The following is a 26,334-nucleotide window of genomic DNA, read 5'->3' as shown; positions in this document are numbered from 1 at the left end:
GCGAAAAAAATACAGTACCAGTGTACTGAACCCACAGGAAAATGGGATCTTCTGCTGGCAATCAGCTCCGACGCTGCTAACTAAATTTATCGAGTCGCCAGCGGATATTGCACATTGATTTCATTTTAATAACATAAATATTCCCTGGCCCTCGTTCTTGATTTGTTTGTGTTGTTTTCCCCGTTGAATTTTCCAGCGCGCCTGCTCGCTCCCCCTGCCAATAATAAATTTCAAATTTCACATTTCACTTCCGCTGCACAACGGAAGTTGATTTCTGGCTCTTGCGCTGCCACCGGCCGCCCGAGGGCTCATTTTCTTTATGCCTATTTTCCGCTGGAAATGTGGAAAAAAAAAATAAATAAAAACATTAAGTGAGGCGTGAAAAATGTTTGGCAATTCTGGTTTTGCCTCTCTTTTTATTCTCAGTAAATGTGGGGAGGGGTGTAGGAAACCACCACAGGGTGCATGTAAATTACACGACAGCAGCTTTATAATTAGAAAAGTTTGAACGCTTCTTCGAAACGAAATGAGAATGGTCGTTGATTAGCCAAAAATATGTTTTTTAGATTGAAGGGAAAGTTGGGCGGCCATGTTTTTTGCAGATATCCAAAATTGGTTGATACTTAAAGAGGGAAGGGGGGCAACGTTTCCCTCCTAATTGTTTAGACATCTGCCAACAGCTTCATCTATCATCCGACCACTCAACGCCTTCGCATGGCAGGCGGTGGAAACTTAATAAATTTAATAACCGCAAAATATGCCGTGAGCGAAATGAGTGGGTAGACGGGGAGTGCCAAAAACGCCAGACAGCCATCAAATCGTTGGCCTATTTATAGCACCTCCCACATTTACAACATCTTCTACATTTGGTACATATTCAACAAGGAGCTCTCCTTTCTTTTACCCCCTCGCCACAAAATTTCATGCGTCATCGAGACGACGCCCACACATAAGTAGGTGAGTATTGTTGGGATGCCAGGAGCAAGACGAGGCGGCTGATTTGATTTGATCTGATATGATTGAGGGGCGCCATGGGCGTGGCACCACCACCACGTGGCCCACACACTCATAAACAAAAGTGAGTCACCTTCTGGGACGGTGGGGTGTTGTCTTGTGTTTTTATTATTTTTGAGGCCATAAACCAGAAAGATGTGAGTCAAACTGTACGGATACTCTGACTCGGGAAATGATAACTGAGCAGATTGGATGAGAGATATTCCATACAAGTTGGGATGAAGGAGGAAAACTTGTTGTGAGTAATCGATAGCAAAAAACTAAATCTAAACACTGAAAAATAAATTGAAAATGCTCGTCAGCATCAAAAGGTGAAGTTAATGGGAAGAAAAAACATTACAAAATGTAGAAATTATGATTACTTCTGAAGAAAGAGTAGTACAAATATCAAGCTACAAATTGTCGTTGCCATGCGCGATAAGTGAATCTTTAAGAGGAACAAATAGCAGGGGAATACAATTTATGATGTAAATAAATCGCAAAATTGCTGGCTTTCTGTTAAGCAACCCGAAGGGTCTATAAATAAAGAACACTTTTAAAGTTAAGATCCACACAAACAGAGACAACAGAGTTTCGACTCAAAGTGGCATTACAGAAGCAAAAAACTTAAAAAAGACCATGGAGCAAACGAAAAGTCTATCTCTGCGAATAAATCTACAACATAGCCCACATAAATCTGAGAGTAAGTTTGTTTCCCAAACACCCTTTAACAGAGTCTTAACGCAAGAACTTTGATTAGATTCCGGGTAAAGCGAAGTGAATTTAATTTGGGAAACAATACATTTGGGAGCGCATAAGGGGCATTCCGAATGGGTTTCCCTCTTGTTCAAGCGCTCGTTGCTCATACGCCCCGTGGCCCGGTTGATTGATACACTCTCGGAAAACGTACGTAAACAAGTTTTTGAGGTTGATGTGTGGGCTTTCCCCTGCCCGGGGGCGTCGTTGTCGAGACACAAAACCTGGCAATTGAACATTTTTCACTTTCTTTTTTCTTTTTCTTTCTGTTTTGGCAACACTCCAAAAAGAGTGTAAGGGTCTGTGCGCGACTTGGCCTTGGATACAAAGTCAGACAATTGTAGGGCCGTTATTGTGTTTCTGTATATTGTAATACTTTTATCTGCCCCCGGACTCGGTTTCAGTGCTGTCACATTCGCATCCGCATCCTCCATCCCACAGCCCACTCGATGCTGTTACAGGAATGTTTGTGCTGACAGGCTCGCGCAGGCTGTTCCCCGACGGAGTTCGACTGCCGGTACGAGTGCCCGGGTCCAGGTCCGAGTTACAGACCTATTCCGCATCCGATTCCCAATCCCCTGCACGACCATTTCATGGCCTGTCTGACTTGCCTTCCGTTTTCTTCTTTGGCTTTTGTTTTATGCCTCACTTCCGCCTTGTCCTTTTCTTCCTGCTCTGGCCATTGTTTTTTTATGCTACGTGCCACTAACATTTTATTGGCTTATTTATTGTTTTTAGAGCAACTTTCCACAGTTGTGCTGCAGAGGGCTTTTGTCTTTTGTGCACAGTGCATTAAGCGCTCAACGCGGAGACAATCAATTAAAAGTTGTAACCATTTTAATTAGGGGGTTCAGGCTTGAATTCACCTTACAGTCCTTGAGCCACTTCAAAGAATAATTTCCTATTCAAAAAAATACACTCAAGCATAGGTTGCCTTTTTTGCATACAAATCAAAAAAGCTGTCAAAGGAGCAGCACCAGAAGCAGCAGATCCCATATATTTCATGTGTATGCACATGGACAACTATTTTGGTGGGGGTAGGGCGGTGCTGACATGTGCAGACAGGAGCAGCAAGGACGCCTTTCCAGGAGAGACAGCATGAGACATGCAAATGTGTATTCAGTGTGTGTGCTTCCGCGGATAGACAAACGGAAATGAAATGTGTGACATTTGATTCTACCGAACTGTAGCTTTTGGGCGGATATTGATTTTGTTGTATGCACATTTTTCACACACGATGTGTGGCATCATGGAATGAGATGGGGCAACATTTTCCTTCGTGTTGGCACACAGCAAAGCAAGCAGGCTACAAGCGACACGAATCTTATGTCAAATCAATGCTCAAAATGTTTCATATTATATATTATTGCATGTTGTGTGATAGGTAGAAGATGCTCTGTCATGTCTTAGCTCTTATATACTCTTCCATCTCCCATCCCTTACATAATCTCTTACAACTACCTTAAACAAAGCAATTTACGCCATAATCTCCTCACATTAATTCAAATTATGAAGGGAATAAACCAGAGCAGAGCAGAGCAGAGCAGAGCGTTTAATCAAAATGCTTAAGTGAATCTGTGGAGATGACGAAGTGAATCCGCTGAAATGACAACGAAGACAGAGTAAGCGCCAGAGCGCGATGACACGGACTCGCTTCGACTCCTTCCTTTATGTCATTTGCATTTTAGGCACACCTCTCTTTGGCCCTTTCTCTCTCTGTATCTTTCTCTCTAGCTTCGTCTCTGTGCGTAGTATTTCATACAAGCTAATTTTTTTACGATTATACGCGCTTAATAAACGCCAACGCCAACGCCAACGCCATCGCCCGTGGAGTCGCAATGAGGGATATCACGGAGAGCAGGGCCACGGAGCGTCCCGAAGCATTGGGAGCATCTCAGAGCCACCAGCCATTCCTGAAAGCACGAGCACGTGCTGTGCCCACTGCTTAGTCGGGGGCATTATCTAAACCAGCGCAGCGGAAGCAAGGGCAACGCCATCATCAGCACCAGCACCAGCAGCAGCAACAGCGCCGGAAGTTGCTTTCCACACACACACATACAGATACATAGGCATTTAGGGGCCTGTTGAATCCCACACGGACCTAAGTATACTGGCAACTCCTGCCGACTGGGTTTCTTGCTTTAGTTTGTGATTACACTGGTTAGCAAGTAGTTTTGATTGGGCAGTGGAAGGAGATATATTTCTATATACATATTCATTATTTACATTATTTACATTATATTACAGATTGATTTTATAATATTTTATAAATTTATAAATCAGGGTTGTGCTTTACAGTGTAATGGTTATGGGCCAGTATTTGCGCAAGTCGGCAGGTTCGTGCAGCTGCAGAGTCTTGGCAACTTCTCCCCATTGGCAACAAGATGGTTCCCCATGGCATCACCCACCAGCACTAACACTAACCCACCCATCCACCCACCATTGTGCCCAGGCACAACGGAGGCTCCAGTCAAAACACTTAAGCACTGTCAATGTGTTTGGATTTCGTTGATTTCAGCTTGCACATATAATAAGAGACCCGCTTAGAGGGGAGTGTAACAAAACGTTTTACTCCCTTTTTTGCATACATTTGTCCTTGGCTGCGACAGAGGGTGTCCTTGCCGCGCGTGTCGCTGTAAGTGCACGTTTTGAGTGTTCAGCAAATACGCGAATGCTTGGCATGGCTTACCGCGATGGAGGTGTACCCAATGTACATTCACATCCACATCGACATCCACTTGCCGAACAGATAGACAGAGCAGACAGACAGGGAAGAGCAGAGTAGAGCCACCAGCTCCTTGATATACTCTCGGATTCATTTCGCTTCTTGGCTGTTTTGTTTAGCTTTCGGTTTAGCTTGACTCAGTCTGTGTCTGAGAGGAAGAGTAAGAGATCCAGAGAACTTAACACTCTTCAATCGACACTGTCCGAATGCGAATCCAAATCCGAATCCGTCTCAGCTTCGACTCGAATCCAAGTGAAATGGCAAATGGATTCGCCACTGGTTTATTTTTCCCTTTCCTCCCTCCCTCCCGCTTTTCCTTATGCCGTGAAAACTTTTCCAATATTTCAAGAGATTCCGCCTTTTATTTATTCTCCCCTGCAGCACCTACAAATGGCGAGGGCTACTGCAGCTTTATATAATTGAGTGGAAGGAAGCAGCTTTAACCGCACGAGTTAACCGTGAAGAGGCATCTAAGAAGGGGAGTGAGAAGGAGGTAGTGGGGCATTAGGATTGCCCATGGTGCGGTTTTCTATGGCGGTGCGGATTTGGCCCACAATCCTTTCCTTTTTGCTTCCTTTCTCCTGCCAGCCCAAAAACGAAGCTATGGTTCCTATTTATTTTAAATATTCTCTATTGTGCTTGATGCCTACGAGAAGGGAGACTGCACAGGCAGCTACTCAACTTTTGAGCTGAGTCTGGATAAGGAATGTGGGGAAAAACTTGAGCCCCGGTTTCTAATGAAATTACCGGATGAATGCGATTTGTATTTTCAAGTAGTATTTCGGTGTTTTCCCTTAGCTGATTAAGTTTTTCCATTTGGTTTTACTTGAGAGTTTGCAAATACTTAGTTTCCAACCTTTATATAACATTTATATAAGTCAAATAAATTGCCTTCCCGATTGGGAACTACAAAATAGTAGTCATAGAAATTTTAGACAGTCTAAAAGGGACTTATTCGAAAGTAAAACTGCCAGAAGGCGATGTATTCGTGTTTAATTTGGTCGTTTAGTCTCTAATAAAGCCACTCAATAATTACCCATTAAATGAAATTACAATTAATACCTATAATTATTGCATCGACCCTTCATTAAACCCTCAACAAATAATTTAATGTAATTTATTCCATTTGTCAGTAATTGTTTTGGTAATTTGTTTATTGAAATTATTTACGAATACGAATGCCGATAGTCACGCCTCTCTCATATATGTAAGTACAATGTCAGCCCCAGCCACTCCCACATAATAGTAGGAGTACTCAAGATTATAGTACGTGTTAGCAAAACCATAACGAAGGCCCTGGACAACACTTGCTGATCATAAAAATTGTTGAAGCCAAGCAAACTACAGATGGACCACCCCTGGGACCCGCAGGCACGGAACGTTGAGAGACGAGCAGCAGATGTGGTTGTGAAAAGCCAAATAAGAACACCAATTCTCGGCATGAACATGCTCTGGCGGGGTCTGGGAGTCAGGAGGTAGAAATCAGACGAAAATTTCCACGTTGATGAGCCGGATTCATTTCAGTTGCGTGCCAAAGTCAACGAAAGGTGCGAATCGAGGGCGTTCTGTCTGTGGATGCGTCTCTCTGTGTATGTGCGTTTGTGGGCGTGGCAGAGCACATAGAGTGGAAGAAGTTACCTAGCCAGGCCAGAGCAATACGAAACTTACAGTTGACCTGAAGGACATCATTAGCACGGACTCTGGCAGCTGTCATTTGGCTCGGAAATTACGCATATCCTTTTGAGAAATTGTAGCGGAGAGCGGCATAATGAAGTCAAAGCTGAAGAACTGACAAACTACGACAAACACTTGAGAATTATCCTCAACCGGAAAGGACAAACTTTCCGCCAACTAGCGGTAAGGTGTTGTGTCCTCCTTTCGAATGCCTTCAGATTAGCCACACGGAACGCCATGGCACGGCACGACCCATATCGGTTTGGCTCTAGAGCGGGCTTCGGGCTAATGTCATCAAATGACATGTCACTCAGTCTTAAGCCAAACCAAAAGGAGAGCCGATTGCCTACACACAAACACCCATATCCTTTTTGGCATACACCGATAAGGAAGGACGGAAGTATGGAAGCGGATCCTGGGCTGAAACAAGCTTATGCAAAATTAAATCATTAAAATGCAAGACAGATGAAATTTTCTTAAACTGTTTTGCGCACGAGTTGATGCCAAGTCACACATACCAATGCAAACAAACCCCACAAGACCAACACACCCACTCACATACAAACACACAGCAGAACATCCACAAACAACCTCACCCCACACACACACAGAGATACTCGTACATGTTTTCCCTCAAAAGCATCTCCATCCACCACATGCTTGTGCCTAAGTAGATATTTCAACGGATTTTCACAGCAGCTGAGATAAAAAACAACATACAGAAAAAATATACAACACAAATTTTAAACGTTTTAGCAATGCAAAAGGAAGCGGAAGAGGATGTAGGGATGTAGGGTACTTTTGCTGGTGCTGGTTAATGGTTAGGGGCATGTTTAGACGCGGTTGACATGAAAGTCAACACCAAGGGCCAGAAACAAAAACCAAAGACAAGACGCAGAGACAGAGCAAAGCAGCGGATACAAGAATATAATATTCAGATGTACGACAGTGTGAAACATTAAAATTAAAGCAACCCAAAGACGCGACGTGCGTAAGAATACGGACCGAATTAGAAAAAAGTATATGGGGCAGAAGAAACGAAATACGCAAGGAATAACTTTCATATTCGAATAAATTTAATTAAATTATAGATCAAAACACATTTATTAAAGTATTCTTCTTAAATGTTCAAAGTATCATACACTTAACTTAAGAAAACGGATAACAAACACACAACATTGACTAAGTAATCAAACATACACTTAAAATTTAGATGCAACAAAATTGGACAGATTTAAATTCAATTAGAATTTAATTCCACAAAAGCAGCTGCTATACATAATTGTCTAATCATTTCAAAAAGAGTCTATCGTGCTTTCAATGACTTGTATTTAATCTTCCATCAATTGAGATTGTTTTCATTTGAAATATTTAAATATCAATTACACTTGTGACTAATTTAAAGCTGAACATTGTTCTATTAATATAGATATAAGGAAGAAATCTTCTCCTTCGATGGCACTTTTCTAAACGTTTACTTTTTGGCAGGCGTAGGAGTAAGTCTGTGTGCCGAGCGTCTTTTGTTGTCCTTAGCCGGGATCTGAAGATGTGCTTAACGTAGAGCCCACGCCCCCACCAAAATGCAAAAGAACAAGTGTACGTACGTGTTCCAATGGAAAGCCAAGGACCCAAGAGCCACACAACCCAACCCCCAACCAAAGGGCGGTTGAGAAATTAAATTCTAGTTACGCCCACAGAATTTAAAAATAGCAAACAATCGACAGGGTGGGGCCTGGCGGATACCAATATACTGGGATCCTTGGATGCGGTTGTTGAACGTGTTCAAATTGAGGAAAAGCGTCGAAATTATGTTGATGTTGTATGTACGTGTCCCAAGGGCCGACAACAAATTGAATATGTATTTAAGCAATTTCCAAAGTATACCATAAAACGGGGAAAAGGGAGAGAAAATCATCCTACAGATATTTTTAGCACAGTGTTGAGAGCATGTCATTCTTTAATCCATCATCTTGCATCTATGCGATTCGTTAAGAAACAAACTTTAACTTTAGGCATCTCATTGTTCTACCATTGTCAATGGCTTCAATTTCTTTTCTGCCCTTCTTTTCATTAATTTTTGATGCTTTATATATGTATGTATATTTAGGGTCCACGACAAGGTACCCGTGAATTCCTTAACAATTCCTGTTCATCTTCTCTGTCACTTTTAATGAGTTTTTGTGCAAGACTTTTCTTACTTTTTTTAGCTTTTCTTTCTTTCCCCTCCTAAATTTGTTGGCAACAATGTCAGCGAAATTGTCACCGCTTCTGATAATCAGGCCAACCAGCCCCTAACAAGAGGGCCTAGACCAGGGGATGGGGGAATGGGCGTGGCCATGACGCATTGTCAGCATGATTATAATTTCCATTAAGACAATTTTGTATGCGAGTCTTTGGGGAAGCCAGCACCAAGTCACATTGAACTAATTTGCATCCCAAGGCGAGGGAAACAGTAAAAACTCAAAAGTCAAGCTTTTTTCGGAGTGAGTTTCTCGGTCTTTGTCGGAATCTCTTCAAAATCAGAGCAAAAACAGAAACCACAAAACAAACAGAAAAAGGCTTCGGAGCAAGTTTCTGGAAATTTGCATATGACTAAGTCAGACTCGACTTTTGTAAGTGAGTATCTGCAGAAGTGCATACAATTGGTCCAGAAAAATACTACAAACTGGCAACAACAATAATTGTTTTATTGCAGCGAATGATTGTACAATTTGAGTACATTTATTGTGATTTCAAACTAAATAAAAAAATAGAGAAAGAAAATCAACGAAATAATTTGTCACCTAAAATTCTATTTACTATTTTCAAGACTCTTCTAAAATCTTAAAGCAATTCCCTAAGCCAAACAGAAATCAAATATGTTATGACTTTTCTACACACATGTGCAGATTCTAAGAAATTCTAAGAAAGATAAACAACTTTTGGTGGGATGCGAATTGAAAACAACATCTCCAAAAAAGGGTTATACGGAGAGGTAGAGAGAGAAGGGGACAGAAGACTACAAAAAGGAGGTTAAGAGTGGGAGATGGATGGTGAGCCAGACAAAAGGCAAGACAGTTGTAACCTCAGCCAGATGACACTCAAGGCATCACATCACTCATACGCCATGTAAGCAGAACACTTCAGCTGGGTCTGGGACAGGGGCATACTCGTAGAATGCTGGAAACTGGGACTTCGACTGAAAACTGGCACTTCAGCGATCACAATGGGACATCGGACGTGGTTTGGAAATTGTCCTGAAAGTGTGTATGTAAATGATTTAGCTGTCCAAAAACTTTTGTGGCGCCAACAACAGCACAAAAGAACGAGGAAACTATGAAATATGCGAAGCATGTGCAGACAATTTGGTTATAACCTTTGACAAGGCATCAAGAAACGGAGCAACCCAAGGTAGGGATAACTTCTTACAGGAAGCAAGTTTTCAATTGCCATAAAAGGGACACGGGACACGTGAAAAACGAGATGTTGATGAGGCCACCAAAGTGTGGCAACAAAAACGATATAGTAAAGAAATCAAACAAAAGAATAAAGAGCGAGTGACAAACGAGCGACCAATGGAAATGGGAAATGGAAAGTGAAATGTGTTAAATCAGTTAGCAGAGGCGGCTGCCTCAGTTTTCCTCCCGTCTCCCACTTAACATGGCTAATCAGTCAGAGCTGCTGGCCAAACTTTTCCATCATACAAAAGTTTCAGAATGCTGTAAAAAGAGGCAGGAAGAGAGGCTGTGTACGAATAACTGGCAGTGGACGTAGCAGGAGAGGGTATAGTGATGACGCTGCTGTTATTGCTTTTAGTTGTTGTGGCAGCATTTTAATTAAAATTAATGCGCCATAAGCTTTAAATTAATGCTGCCTTTTACTGTCACCCGTTCGTCCCTCAGCTGCTGAGAGGAGCAGGCTGTATGCCAAAGCAACCATAAACGAAGCATTATTGCATGCGTGTGTTGTATATGTGCGAAGCTATAACTACTAGACACACGCACCCACACACTAATGAAAGCCATGCATAGAGAGAGATAGAGAGAGAGAGAGAGAGATTCTATGTTAAGCCGGCTTTTGTTCGGCTCCTCCTGCTGCTTTTCTCTTGTGCTCACTCTCGCAACGCATAAATAAGAGCTCAGGGTACGGGCTGGATCCACTTCCGCTTCCGGTTGTCAGCCATGTCGCCACCATACCGCCGCAATACCACACCCCCCAACCACCACGCCACGATTTGCCATGCAAATCGTCCAAGTAAACTCCACATTAAAATTGTCAAGGCGTCCATTCATTTTATTTTATTGCAGTTTATAAGCAGCAAAATATGTAGATGAGTATTAATTGTGAGGGCTTTCTGTGGGCTTTTCCCTAACCCCAGAAACCATGGCTGATGGGGTTGCTTTTAGGGTTTATTTCGGGCGGATAGGGTGAGGGTTGAGACAACATAGTTGCCAAATGAATTGGTTGGGATTTAAGGAAAGGATGGTAAATTAGGAAAATATTTTAGTGAATTTAATTGGGGGTTTTTAAAGGAGAGAAGGAAAGGGAAAAGGAGTACCATTCTCGAAGTTACTCAAGAACATATTTAACCTAATATTTTGCGTCAATTTATATCCAATAAAATAACTGTTTATTTTACAAATTTCCCTTAAATGTGACTACATTAAAGCTGTAGTTTTCGTTCAATTCATGCAACAATTTATGGAATTTTTATGGAAAAATCCCATCAAAAATATGGTGTCCTGTAATTACGAAATGTTCATAAAAAGTTTTGGTCATAAATCTAATAAACTTGAAAGCATTCGCGGAACTGCAGCATAGGTAATGGAAATGGGCACAAAATGTGGCACAGCAGCAGGCAGATATCTCTTGCTCTATTTATGAGAAAATTATGTCGAGTGCAGATGAAACAGTAGTTGGCCCCCAACAATAGTAGGACCTTGCACCATGGCAGACTGAAATTAATTTAATTGAACGTGCACATGGCAAATGGAATATTGCAGCGACAGGGGAGCAGAAAAGGAAGAGAAGGAGTAGGAGCAGAAGCAGGTCTAAGCATGACAATTGAGTGGCAGCCTCACCTGACCTCACCTGGTGAATGATGCCAATGCTGCAGAAATGATGCCAATGCGGATCCCAGGCAGGATGCATAATCAATTTACTAAATTAATCAATTCTAAAGTACAGCAACCCCCTGCACACTAGGGCGCATAAGTGATGCCAACGTGGCATCTACCTTGCCTCGATTTGTTTCCAAAAAATTTGCCATCTCAGCTGCCACTAATTGGAAATTAAGGGTCAAACTGTATCATAAAAGGAGCAGAGCGTGTTGGGTAGCTGCCAAAAAATACCCTCTATTAAGAGAACTAGGGGTCAAAACTAGTTGGCAAAACAATTTAAGAGCCAACAAAAATCTTCGCTTTGTCGCTCAACTACTCGTATATTGCTTGTGGTCTTATCGGGGGTACTTCTCCGATTGGGTTTATCGTGTTAATTTAATTTTTGTTTGCCCTCATACGAAAATGTCATGGATTTTATTTAAATTTGTTTGTATAAACATTGATGCAAACTTAATTGCTTTGGAAACTATTATTTATGCTGAAAATCCGAGCATCTAGCATTTTCCTAGATATATACATCTAATATTCCGTCAGTTTGTTTCATTCAGTACACAACACATGGGGCATTGACAGCCACTAAAATATATTTTTCTACATACACATTTCTCTACTCGAATGATCGAGTAAACCACACTTTAGAGCCATGTCTGTGCTGGGAGAAGTATCGGGTGGTGAATCTACATATATGACTGCTGAGGGTCTATCGTTCAGCACAGAACCCAACTTCGTAGAGTCTTGGAAGGACACCAAAGGAAGCTGTAACGGAAATTGCCATCCGAAAATTAAGACACCCCAAGAAGAATTCAAATTCAAACCAAATAAAATAGTTGTGGCCTGGAAGAAGCAGATCCAAGAGTTCGAAAAGAAAGAAAAAAAGCAGAATCGATGCACACGTGTGGTGCCTAAAGTGGACACAATGGACCCTTTGGAGTTCACAGTGGCCAAAAAGTATCGCTTAATCGAACGTATCGGGAATGGCTCTTTTGGAGAGCTCTACAGGGCCAGAGACCTCGGGAACGGCGAGGAGGTGGCTGCGAAGGTGGAGCTTGTCAAGGCGACGCAACCGATGCTGGAACGTGAGGCGAAGATATACCAAATTCTATCTGGGGGTGAAGGAATCCCCCAAGTACGATACTACGGAATCGAGAGAGATGTAAATGTTCTGGTGCTGGATCTGCTGGGACCAACTTTGGAGGATCTGCTGAACTTTTGCATGCGCAGGTTCAGCCTTCACACAATCCTGGTGCTGGCCGAACAGATGCTGACCCGCCTGGAGTTCGTCCACCTGAAGTGCTTCGTCCATCGTGACATCAAGCCAGAAAACTTCCTGATGGGTCAGGGCGCACAGCGCAATGTGGTCTACCTTATTGATTTTGGCCTGGCCAAGAATTTCTATAGTCCTTGCACAGCGAGGCACATTGAGTACAGGCAGAATCGGGAGCTGGTGGGCACACCGCGCTACGCCTCCGTCCGGGCACATTTCTCCGAGCAGGGGCGTCGCGACGATCTAGAGTCATTGGGCTACATTCTCGTTTACTTTTGGCACGGTCGACTGCCCTGGCAGGGCATTCAGTCCAATTCCAGGGCACAGAAGTTTGAGCAGATTGCCGAGATAAAGGCCTCCACGCCGCTGGACAACCTATGCGCAGACCTGCCAGACGAGTTCTTGATGTACCTCCGGTACGTCCGCTGCCTTCACTTTGACGAGATGCCCGACTATATGTATCTGCGGCAGATGTTCCGCAATCTTTTTTGCCGTCGGAGGCGGACCAACGACTTCTTCTTCGACTGGGTGGACAAACAGAGCTTCGTCCAGCAGCAACGTGACTGCGTAGCTAAAAGGGATAAACACCAGATCATGAAAAAGAACCTCAATTGCTGCTCTTGCAGCTACCACAAGCACTGGCGTCGCATGGATCCCCAGAGGGGACAGCAATAAGGTGCCCCAAAAAACTTTCGCCCTACAACATGATCTCATTTTCCGCTTTCCTGTTTTTATTGCTAATTAACTGGCAAGGAACGAAAATATATATTTCGCAAGACCCAACTATTCATCGATTCTAGGCGGTTCCATTGTTCGTCAAATCAATGGTTCGCATAATTGGCCATCCATGCCAGGACCCACACAAAAGGAGTAACTTCTCTGTGGCATCAAACAATGGGATAAACTTTGACTAGGAATGTGTATAGAGCATGAGGATACCCTGAGCACCAAATGGTTAGATTTCTTTATAGGCAGTAGGGAAAGATCCCAATGAATCATCGAAAGTAGGATTGCCAGTAAATTGGATGGTAATCTGCTGATAAATTCACTTATATTTCTAAAGGGACTGACTGCACCACTACTACCACTGATTGACATTCCAGAGCATATGCCTCCTTGAGACATGTGTGTAAGAAAGTTTACTGGCACACACAACCACACCCGGGCAGACAGTTCATATGAGCAGGAAAGGATGTTAATAAAAGGGTTAATTATAAGGCAAGCCAGGATACGCTACGAGAGCCTGACATGAGTCGTGGATAAGAGAGATTCCCCTTGAGTTGCTTGAGAGGAAATAAGGTCAGAAGCAGCCCCAGAGCCACAGGCAAAGTAGTTTGCTTAGTCGCGCTGCAATAATGTGGACACACACACATGTCTACAGAGAGTTATTCATATACATATATGTATATATATACCGGCAAATATATACACCCACACAGCTGTAGAATTAACTATTTGTTGGCCCAAAGGCTATTCTTGCCCAAAGGCTCTGGCTGTGGCTCCCGCTTTGGCCTGCGATGATGATGATGGCGTTGTTGGGGGTGGAGCAGTGGGTGTTGGAGTCTGGGGAGTGTGAGTGTGCATAAATCTATAAATAACTCGGGTTCTCTTACTTTGCGCAGACCTAGACGCTGCCACGCCCATTTGTCAGCCTCTGTGTCTCTGACTAAGCAGCGACTCGGAAGTCACACACTCGCGACCACAAACACACACACGAATGCCCGTCTCCTGAGAACTTCAATGCATGCCTAATGGTACACTCATCCAAACGGGAACACACACACAACAACCTCCCCACACACATATACTCTCACAGCATAAAACTCACACATATGTACATAGATATACTCTCATATAGGCACATAATGCGCTGAAGCGTAAAAATATTTGCGGGCTTTTGGTTGTATTCATACCCTCTGAATATGTGGGTATGACGATTCACTACAAAAGCAGAGGAAGTACAAAAGAGCAGCCCTAAAAATCTGAGACTCAAACTCAGTGAATTTAAGTGAGAATTAATTAAAAGGTTCCTCGATCGACTCGAGTCCGACCACATTTCTGCCTACGAGTTTCCTGAGCTTACCTCAGCACTCTCACAATGCAATATGCGCATATACACCACAACGATGAATATTTAAGTGTATCTAAAGCTTCGACGTTCCTAATATTTGTCTTCTTGGTTCTCTTTTTGGTTTCCCGAATTTCAAATTAAGTTTTGGTTCTTTTTTGGTTCGCCATTAGGGCAAAATTGCTACAAATCTGTGTTTTATTTATAAGTTGCCACTGACCGAATGAGCGGACACATTATGGATCCGCCAGCCCTCGGGATTGGGAATGGGGTCCCCAGTGACGGCTCCTCAATGAACTTCGGTGACATTCAAATTGGGCAGTTAACGAAAATTGTGCAATTTGAGGGTCAATAACGACTGGCGATGCGATGCTATTCGATGTGAGTGTGGCCGACTGAGTGGCCAAAGTATATCTTTGTGAATGGGTGGGGATCCAATGGGATTGTTGCTGTTTTCTTTTCCGAACGGAATTTTGTGTAGGGCAAGGAGTGACTGCAATGAAAAACAATAAATAAACTAGCTGAAAAACTAAAGAATAACGTTTCACATTACAGCAGGTGAAGCACAACGTGTGGAACATCCTGATGAGTATGAGCCTATTTATCCAAAATCGTACCATCGTTGTCAGCTCCATGTTCATGTTCATGTTCAGTCCATGTTCTCCAAAACAAAATCCAAAACTACTCTATTATATATCTGAGGCAAAGGTGCGACATAAAAAAGGGAACCACAGCGTTGATAAAATCCTAGCCTTGCCCCATCCTCCATGTGGTTTATAATATAGTCTCTCATTAAGCTATTTTGCCCATCATTGTCATTGTTGTTCTATGATTGTTTCGCAGCTAATAGGGCTAATAGTCAATTTCAGCATTTCGAAGAGTAAACTTCCAAATTGATTTATCCTATTAGACTTTAAGAGACATGGAAAAGGAAATTGAATTACCATCAAAAGGCTAATACTAACAAAGACATTCTTCTAGAATTTGGTTTAAATATTAAACTTGAACATTATAATTGATTATTATATTCACAGTGTGTGATATTCACTAGAAGAAACAACTTTTGGCTTAAACTTAGACTTAAACTATGCTCTGTACAATATTGTACAAGAATACTTCAAGAATTGAAGTTCCACTGTCTACTTTGATGTCTCATTCAATAAATATACACTCATTCTAAGGAGTTTTCAACCCAGTAAATTGCACAAATAAAACGTTCGCTATTAATTATAATTTAATCAACAGCTAAACCATAGTATTGCAGCTTTAGAGCGTGGAAAATGTTTGTGCCCTGTGGCCAAAAAGAGATTGGAGCTTAACCCAATTAAATTCCAAATGCATGTGAGGAGAATTTATATTGTGTGGCCAGCATTTAAGATTGTTCCGTCATTATGCAAGCCGAAATGTTTTATCGCTGTCCTTTTATTGTTGGCAATTAATTATACACTCCAATCGACTGTTAATTACGGGAAGGACAATATTGTGAAGGAAATTACTCTTATGGGGATACTTCCACTAAAAAAAGGGTGTTGTAAAAAGTGAAAGAAGCTTTGGAGATTTCCAATAAATTAAAATTGAATATTTTAAAGCCGCTTTTGCTCCGATAATAATCAATCAGTCTCTTTTCTTTATAATCATGCACATATTTCTACAAAAAAAGCAATTGCCTTCAGTGCCAGAACTCTGTCTTCTCTGTCATACATTAAATAATTAAAAATGTGTTAAAAAAATGCACAGTGAATTATGCTGAAAGGAGACCCTGTACAGGGGACACTTGTTTATGGGTATATAATGTCGGGGACTGGCAGATAAACGCGTGTTGGGACCCGTGTTGGGACCTGGGTTGGCCCTCACCATATAAATGAAGTCATAAATTTGCCTTCACTCACAGGCGGGCACACAAATACACAAATCACTAAGCAACACACACCAGCACACCAGTACACTTAACACTCATACATCGCCGATGCATCGGCACACCAGCACACACTCAACACACACAGATACCGAAATGGCAGCATACATAGAGTTGGCAAATTCCATTGCATAACTTTGAGCGACTTTGTGGCCATGTTTCTTGGTTGTTGCTGTTTCTGCCGTTTCTGTTTCTGCTGTTTGTTGTAATGAATGGTCAGCAGCACCAGCAGCTGTTGCTGTTGCAAATCAGTCAACATGGCAAATGATTACCATGGCCAGGACTCAGGGAGCCTAGCGAGAGACTGAGTCTGCGAGAGAGAGAGAGAGAGAGAGAGAGAGTAACCTCCACGCTGTCGATAAGCAGACACTGCCGCTTGGGTCGCGGCACATGTGGCGTATGATTAATGCGTCTGCACTGAGCTTAATGTCCTTAAGTGCGCATAAATGATTGCAATTGCCCTTTTGGCTTTGTGTCGTGGCTGCTCTGCATTCTGTATTCTGTGTTGTCGCACACATCTCAATTCCATCTGCGGTCTGTCGTCTGCTGTTAATGCAACTGAAATCGCATCACGGGCGATGGATTCATGTGAGGCCCTGCCTCTGGTGTGTCGGTCGGTTGGTCCACTCATTTCATTAAGTACAAGGAACTCCCAAAGACTGCACGCCCCACAAATGCATTACACTTGTTACTGCTTTGGGGAACGGATAGCAGCTTTCGCTTGTGCAAAGATAATCAAGATTTGTATGTGGTGTTTGTGTGTGAATCAGAAATAATGTAATCTTTGTAATGCCAAGGACAGGACATATATGGAGTTTCATCAGAAGAAGAAGGGGAGCGGCCGTGACTTTTTAGAGGTCCATAACAAAAGCTTTATAAGAACAATAGATTATTCTTGCCTATCTGAATACTGAATACTTGGGATATAATTTAAATATAACCCGCATATAAATTACTATCCCACTTAATCAAGACCACAATTACTTGAACAATTTTCTTGGCCACGTTTACTTCTTTACTTCTTTAGCTGAACTCAATTTGTTGGGCACACAACGATTTTGGCCTGGGTGTGGCTGTGTTTTGGCCTTGCTGTGGCTGTGTGCTTAACTTATTAGCTAATTAGTCAAATATTTGCGGGTTAATCACATCAGTTAATATTCACTGCTACGAGTAAATCATCATAAGACCACCAACGATATCAAGTGGCTTGGCTTGAATACACAAACGGCATTCCCTTTGATTCGTTGAAGCGTCTTTGATTGATGCGCTAATTGAACATTTAGTCGCAAGGGCAGGGGCAAATATTGATTTTATTGACACATCCATCGGGCCGCAAGCCACTCGAAAACGCAAAAATTCAGCAACAACATTTCACAAAAGTTGTGTGTAAAGTTTTTCCTTGTTGTTGTTGTTAAGCTTGTTTCATTTTATTTATTTATTTTCTTTCTAGCAACCCTGTAGCCGCAGCCGCAGCAGTTTTTCTCTTTGACAGCGGAAAAGAGATAGAATGTCGCGTGCTGGCGACGGGCAAAGGGGGGAATGGCTTAGCCTTCCTGAAATTGCCTCAATATGTGCCTGTGTATGTGTCCTAGCCAAAGCTCTTGGCCATTAAACCAATTTTCAGGCAAACAGAAACTGCGGCACAGGGAGCAAAAAGAACGAGCTGGAAACAAAATGCCAAAAGCAAAGAACGAGAAGTTTTTGTTATAGCGGAATGAAAGGGGTAACAAGGAGATGATGGACCTTTTGCTTCCTTTGTGACATCCTGCTGGGGACTCTATATTTGATTAGTTATTTGCTGATTAGCTTAATTATTTATTTGTCTAGAACCCACCATTAAAAGTGAGACAAAAACTTTCGAAAACGAGTAAAAGGTAAGGAAATGCTGTACGCCCAAGGTTTATCTGGACATTCAGTCTTGGCTCCTTATCTTTAAGCTGGGATAAATCTTCTCGAGCAATCCTATGTTTTTGAAATACCCTATTTTCTGACAAACACATTTGCCAACTGCCATTTTAACATTTAACAAAAATGGCTCCTGGCCCCTGCCTTTTATTTCCTAGTTGGGGAGAACTGCCTTTTCTTTTTCAATGCCTTTTCGTTTTCTATGCCAGGGAATGACCCTTTTTAATTGCCCAAAACACTTAAGGAGTTTCACTCCATTTTTGCCTATGTGAAGGCAAAAAATAAGAATGATATAAGACGCATTGCTAAAATTAGTTTAGATCTTTGGGGGTTGAGTAATGGAAGGGCAGGTGTCGGATTTTGGGACAAAGGATGGGTGACATTGAATTTAAACCCTAAGCTGCTTTTGGGCCTTTGTCCGGTTAATTGCCTTTGATTGTCGGACTGTGGCCCGATATCGTTGGCAATTAATTCTCCTTCGATATTCATTTCGTATATCCTATGTCCTTTTTATGGCGTTTCTTAATTGGGAACTTTGAAAGTTTAGCTAGAGAAGGCAGGCAGGCTGCTTGGGACAGCTGCTGCAGGTTCCCCCAAAATAGTTGCATTATTAATGGAAATAGCTGGGAACGTGCCAGAAGGCAAACACGGACTCGGACTGGACCTCCTTTCGACCAGGTTAATGCCTGAACTGGCCAAAGTCTTGTGTCCTAAACTGACGTGGCTCTAATTTAATATGCGCGTTGAATATGTCTTTAATTGTGTGCCAGTAAATGCCAGAAGGAAACACTGTCTTGGACAGGTGTTTCCAGTTGCCAAAAGAGGTTTTTGATTTGTGAATACCCTCAGAGCCTTTAGACTCGTTACTCCATTTGCAAGGCCATTGATATTGATAGCCCAGACCTTTCAATTCATTTAATGCATTTTCTGTATGCCTTTCCAGTGGCTGTCCATTAACAAATTTACTCTCTGGCTAAACCCACATGCAACAGAAAGACGATGATGATGATGCATTTCCTGCCACAAAAATTGCTTACCTCTTTCCGAATTAATCTCTTTAAAAGCTCCACGTGACCTGGTCTTTCGGCAAACAAACTTGCGACAGTATAATTTCAAATGCAAATATAAACACAGAGGAAGAGAGGGCTGGGTAAAAGATATATACGTACTGTCGACTGCCGAGTCAGCCATTTTGCATGTCTATTTCAATTTCAAACTGCTGCACAATAAGCGAGACAAAGAGCCCTGACAAAAACTGTAATTTACGAGACAACTACAATTACAGAAACAAACACGCACCAGACGGGCAGGGAGACGGGGACTGGAGACTGGAGACTGCAGGGAACAGACGCTTTTAATGGGGCCTCAAAGGATGTCGGAGCGGTCGAATCATTGCATGGGAAAGGGACATGACTTCATTGAGAAATTCATTTAATGCCAGGCACGGTGCCTGGGTCTAGGACGGACACACACAAGAAGCACGTACGCACGCACGCTATTGCTGAACGAGAAAGACCAATAGAGATGAGTACAACGAATTGGAAATACCTTCTTCTAAATATATTTCTATAGTGATTGAAATTAAATGGGGAATGTGAGAATGAGAGAAGGTACGGAAGGGCAATCTTGTGTGCATTACAAATTAGTATTATTATAATAACTAACAGCAAGGCTAAACAAATACACCTCACAGATACAGGGTACCAAAGCGAGCACATTTGAAAGAGGAAAGCCCATGCCATGCACTGCATCCCGAGGTAAGAACTTCGAGTAACATAGGAGACCAAGTGTGGACTTCCTGGCACAACTCTTTGTCTTTTGGCCGGCTAAATGGAAACTTTTTCCCTTGGGCCCCTCAAATGTTATTGCACTTGCAGTCGAGTGTTTGCTGTCTGTGTCCCTGTCTGAGGCTTGTGTTTAAATTGTTTATCAAAAAAGCAAACTCCTGAGCGGGTTTTTATTATTTTTCATTCTTTTCAATACGATTTAATCCAAGAGTGTGTCCCGAAGAAAACAACTTTTGCCCAGAAAGTGCAAAAAATGAAACATTCGTTCGGCAAGCCAGAACTTTATAGTTCTGTTGGATAAGTTTATTCTTTCTAGGAAACTTTTGCGATGTCCTGCAGCGACGACATGCGTCGCCCAGTAAGAACTTTGCGAAGAAAATGTGGAAATGCAGTCGGGAAAATGGGGACAAGGAGTGGAGTAGGTGTAGCCGCAAGCAATTATGCATTTAGTGCTATAATGGGATTAAAGTAGAACGAGGCATTACAAAGTATAATTTAATTGGATTCACAATATTACAGATGTCATTGGCTCAGGGCTGCAATGTCTCCTTCCCAATCTCGCTTCCGGGCTTGCCGAGTATTTTCGCATTCATCTCTTGTTCATCACGTACTCGCCATTCCCTTTTCTCTTCAATCAAATGGAAATTCATGGCACTCGCGTATGATTCACAAGTCATTTGAGCTAATGAGTCTTGGACAAGAGTGACATTCTCTGGTTGTGCCACATGACTGGAATATGATTACCCTTCACATCCTTCTCATCAAGGAACCGCTTGAACATGGCTATGAACAGGGTTGAATTCAACTCAAACAAGACAAAGATAATTTCCTCCCACAAATAGGTTAGAATTTCCCCCAAACAGAAAGCAATTATGAGTTCCACAAACAATTTCAGCCGGAATTGGAATTGGAATTGGAATTGAAGGCTAAACTGATTTCCAAATGTGGCCAGAATCCTTCTGTCAATTCTACTTGGAATTTTTCGCAAAGTTTTTTCTGCTTAAAATTGAAATTCCAGCTGCAGTCATTAGAATTTCTCATGATTTCTCCAATGGATTTCGCTTCTAGGAATTTTTCCATCTGCCAGACCCAACTTTCAATTAAATTCTCTCCCATTTTTGCCCAAACTTCAGTCGTAATTTCCTATGTACCACACACACCTTCGTGTAGTAAGCTGTCCAAGATTAATGACTATTTCACACAGCTGCTGACAGGAGACTGCCTTCAGTCTCTGCCTCTCTTTGTGTTTTTCAATAATTAATGCATAAATAATGATTTACACAAACTTCGGTCAACCGCTGAGTGGACCATGACAACAACAAAAATCATAAAGAACAACCATATATAACCAAGTTAGAACAGTAGACAGAAGGAATTCTCGTAGTACATGGAATGTGAAGAGTAGGAAGTACTAACCTGATTTTTGTTTGTATTGCAATGTTGCTGCTGCTTCTGCTTCTGCTTCCGTTTCCGCTTTTCCACTCACTCTCTCTTTCTCTCGCTCTCTTCTCTCCCACAACAACAACACTACGAAACAGTTAATCCATCATCATTATGATTTTCGTATTTCGTTTTTCTCTCTCTAAACTTTTTTCAGTTTCAGAATTTGTACGGTATGTGGCTGTTGGCTTTATTTCAGTGATGCTGCTGCTGCTGTTGCGGATGCTTCTGCTTATGTTGCTTTCCTCTCATGTTGGCCTTTACATAATATCTTTTGAAACTCGTACTAGATTATATTTTTTGTTGCTTATGTTTGTGGTGGCACGGCACTTTTGTAAAGGCATTTACAGTCCTCGCATTTTCTATTGTTTTTTAGTCCCCTTCTGCTGCTGGGATAACTATAGTAATTAGCTGCGGAGACAATGACAGCCAGCAACAATCGTTAGATGAAACAACTACAACAAGTGGCCACTCCTCCTTTGTTTTTATGGGCTAATGCAAATTTAATTGCGGTTTATTTTGCACAGCTGCTGACGCCCCAACAATAATAGAAAACATAATAGAAGGGGATAAGTTCTTTGAGTACCGAAGCTGTATGTACCCTTGCAGCATTTTCCCTCATACATATATACCGAGTCCAAAATAAAGTCTATTAAATTTTTAACTTTGTTATAATGCAGTAGCAAATGCCACAATTTGATCAAAACGATTATGCTCTCTGTGAGAGTATAGACAAACATTCTATCCTGCATACTTTTGATGGCCAGAGTGCCGTTGCCAATGAAGTTTGTGGCCACATTTTCGAGACCTTATCATGTTTCTTCCTGTGCTGTGCTGGCTGTTGCCCTAATTTGCCACGCCCCAGCACGCACACAGACGCCACAGAAGCCCACATGCTGTGTGTGTGTTCGCCGGGCTCTGCTCATTTGCTTTTCGCCCTGCGCCTTCATCCTTCCACACTTTACCCTCTTCTCCGGGAAACTTTCAGCTCATTTCTGATATGGCTGTGGGTTTTAATGAGCCGCCCTTCTGATTGTGGGGGAAAAATGGGTAAAATCGTGCACTTTTCCAACTGCAAATGGAAGTGGCTGACCAACTTGCGACCTGGGGCAGTAAGTTGGTCAAAATAGCAATGAATGTCAGAAGGGGGACCAGTAGCACATCAACGAATGACGATATAGGCTGCAGCTGATTGCTGGAGTACGTCGTTTGTCCGTAAATTCCTTAAGGTGAACCTGCCAGGCATGTGCCAATGCGGTTAAGCTGGAATTTAGGATCGGTTTCGGCTATCATGTGGGTTGAGAGCTGTTTAACTGTAAACTGAAACTATTTAGCTGTGTGTTTAATTAGGGAACAAAAATTGAAAACTGCGCGACATAGACGCAGAATTGTTTAATTTCAGCTACAAAATATATGGTGAATATTTGTAAACTTTGTAAACAAAATCAGAGCTGTGACTATCTTTTTGCTTAGCAAACATAAATGTGCTTGAAAGGCAAGCCCTGAATTCTTTTAGGAATAGGGTGACTGACACACATTTGAAAATAATTGGAGGGTTTTTCTTTCTCAAGTGCCAGGTATCACTGAATCTATTATTATGAATGAATAAATTCCAGGTGAAAACTGGAACAGCATTGATTGTGGCGACTGCGGATGCCACTCCATTTTTGCCCAAGTGCAACAGTGCGTATGCGCTATCCAAACTTTGAACAATTGTTGCCTTGGTAATTGCAGGTTCAGGCTTAGGCCAAATGCTGTCGTTGCTTGTTGCTGGATGTCGGATGCGGCTGGCAGCTGATGATAGGGCTGGCTGGGTTTGGACAGCCTGTGTGTAGCCTGGGTAGCAGCTGTTATCACATCCTAATGCTAATGCGATTTTCATTGTAGCTATTGTAGCTGTATTTTCTACACGGCATCGCATCCTTTTGCTGTTCAGGAACCAAACAAAAATCATAGCCTGCTTATTTGCGCCGAAAGTCGGCATTGCGGATGCTAACCATGCCTCTGGCTGTGTGCTGCTGCGGTTGTTGTTGATTTTATTGCTACTGAGCCATTGCTGCTCCTGCTGCCGATGATGATGATAGCTTATGTAACTAACGCTGCATAAATCCGTGAACACACACACAGAAACAGAAACAGAAACAGAAACAGAGAGGCAAGCGAAGGCAGAGTCCCCCAGTATATTTTTTCTTTCTTTTGCTTAACTATTCAAGTGACATTTCTGTGCTTGCCTTTTTTGTAGCCACTCCTGAATGGGTGTGTGTGTGTGTGTGTGTGTATGTCTGCAACACTGATAATTCTTTTGGCGCACTCATGCCTCACGCCTCATGGTTCGTGCCCCATGGTGCTGCTTGCTTTTAACACTAACAAGCAGCAGTAACAGCTATACCAGCAGCAGCACCGATGCCAAAGGAATGGACACACACACCCGAACAAAGGTGAGTTGGAGAGCAGACTCTTCTTGGACAACACATAGATACACCAACACTTACACTTGCACAAGCACTTCTATTTGCAACACACACGCACACGTTCTCTTAGATTTGGCCCGGTTCGAATGGCTCTGGCTTTGGCTCTGGCTCTGGCTTTTGGCAGCGGTTGCGATTCCGTGGACGTTGCTGTCGACTGATGCTCTTGCTAATGTTCATCTCACGTCGATGGACCATTTTTGACTGGCTTCAAATCGAAGTCTGCCTGCTGCCTGCCTGCTGCTAGCTGCCTGTCTGTCGTCCTCGTCTCGTTGTTGGCCAAAGGCGAACAGAGTGCAGAGAGCGGGTTCAGAGAGCTGAGCGAAGAGAGAACACCCAAAGAGAGCACAACCAAGCAGAGATCTTAGAACAATAGGTGGCTGTTGTTTTCTCTGCTCGATTCTGGGAGAAATCTTTGCAAAAATGAGAGATAGTTCAACAAACGGACGGAGTAAGAGAGAGTCGAAGAGAGAAAGAGAGGGGAAATTCCAAGAACTTTTCTCTTGTTGCATTTGCAAGCGCGTAACGCACGTGAGTGGACAGTGCTGCCAGATTATTGATAGATTGGGAAGATGTCAAAATGGAGATGTCAATTTGAAGATGTGCTGAAATTTGGACACATGAAATTACAGAATTTATTTGGTGAATAAATAATTGAAAATATGAATTTTTTTAAGCTAACTCTACCTTTGTTTAATCCCATTTTTACTCTAGAAAACTTCAACATTTCATACATTTGTTTATATAATTTCAGACATGATGGCATCCCAAGAAAAACTCTCATAAAATCTCTTCTACTTTGTGTGCTGCTCTCTCCTGAGCGTCCCTCTCCGCGCATGCGCTTTGGCCACCAAAACAACTTTGAATTTTGCAGCAGAGCGACAAACATTGAAATGTCTAATAACAAATATATATGGACATCTACATACTCCTATAAATATATATAGACCACCACAAGACCAAAACTCGCTTAGTTGCCGCGTTGACAACTTTGTGGCAGGCAACAAACAAACACAGACCCACGGACACTATGCCGACCACATGGCGTGGTATCGTGAGAATGGTCTGAGAGGATAGTCTAAGAGATGGTTAGTGCAACGTGAGAAGGATAAAACAGAAAAGAGAACTAAAGATGCATTGGCATTCTGGGCTATGAAGTGGTCGAACCAGTGACCTGAGCATTGACCCGCTTAGACATCACAGAGATTTATCTGTAGCAAGTTATATCGTGGCAATGCAAGTACCTATAGGGGGAAACAAATAAATCTAATGCTAAACGTTTGACACTGTCGCAAAGGCATTTCCTTTTCCGCGCCCACGGCCACTTCCTGCTTGAATCTGTCTGCCTGTCAGCGACCAACAAAAGGAGTGACACTCGCCGATGCGCACACATTTATCTATTATACATTATATACATATATTTCTCTGCTACAATTTATGACCTCCCATCACCTTTCTATGGCACCCAAAAAATCTTTCACAGCTACGATATAAATAAAAATAATAATAAATTTTTTGCGCTTTTTATGTGCCACTCCGTTGCTTGTTCGTTTGGCATTTCTCACATTTCTTTGCCATTCTTATGACAATGTCAACATTTCTTCTTGCTTTCTCTAATGGCAGGACAAACAGAGACACACACACACACATTGGAGCCCACAGAATCTCCCAAAGATACGTACGCACACTTGTACTTATGTATTTTCAATCGGTTAGCTGTTGTTCATCCTTCTTTTGCTATGCATGACCATACATTTTGGTTGAAGATTCGCTGAGTTTGGGTGTGCCAGGCAGGACGTCCTATGGCTATGGGTAGTCCAAATATAAAGCGGATAACGCACACGCTCGCTCAGAAAGACAAAACGAGGAAAAGGACCTGCACGCACACAGTCACACAATTGTTATTTTGGCCATTTTTTGTTTGTTTGTCGTTTAACAGATTCTTGCTCTGGCTCTGGCTATTGATTTCTAATTTTTCCTTCGTCGGCTTAATGCCACACATCTTTGGTGGTGTTCCCGTTCCACCACACGCCACATACATATACATATGTACATATGTATATACATACACATGTGCTTGTGTCGCATTGATTTCGTAATTTATGAGCAATTTGATGGATTGCGCAAATAATTTTTTTATGTTTATTTTTGAGTTTTTATTGTTGCGGCCGCCTGTGTGGTTCTGTGCTGGCCGGGGCTTGTGGCATTTCAAATGCTGCTGTTTGTGGGTTTTGGTGGGG

At 42.3% G+C, this 26,334-nt stretch overlaps 1 protein-coding gene across 1 annotated transcript; it reads left to right on the top strand.

Annotated features, from left to right (window-relative positions):
• The first annotated feature begins 11,797 nt into the window (after positions 1-11,797).
• On the top strand, positions 11,798-13,248 carry LOC117586071 (casein kinase I). The gene has a single exon (XM_034275921.1). The coding sequence runs from the start codon at positions 11,891-11,893 to the stop codon at positions 13,184-13,186; it is 1,296 nt and encodes a 431-aa protein (XP_034131812.1). The 5' UTR covers positions 11,798-11,890; the 3' UTR covers positions 13,187-13,248.
• The last annotated feature ends 13,086 nt before the right edge of the window (positions 13,249-26,334 follow it).

This window comes from Drosophila guanche, unplaced genomic scaffold (genome assembly GCF_900245975.1).
Source record: "Drosophila guanche unplaced genomic scaffold, DGUA_6, whole genome shotgun sequence".
Lineage (NCBI taxonomy): Eukaryota > Metazoa > Arthropoda > Insecta > Diptera > Drosophilidae > Drosophila > Drosophila guanche.
This window is presented reverse-complemented; position numbering and strand designations above follow the sequence as displayed.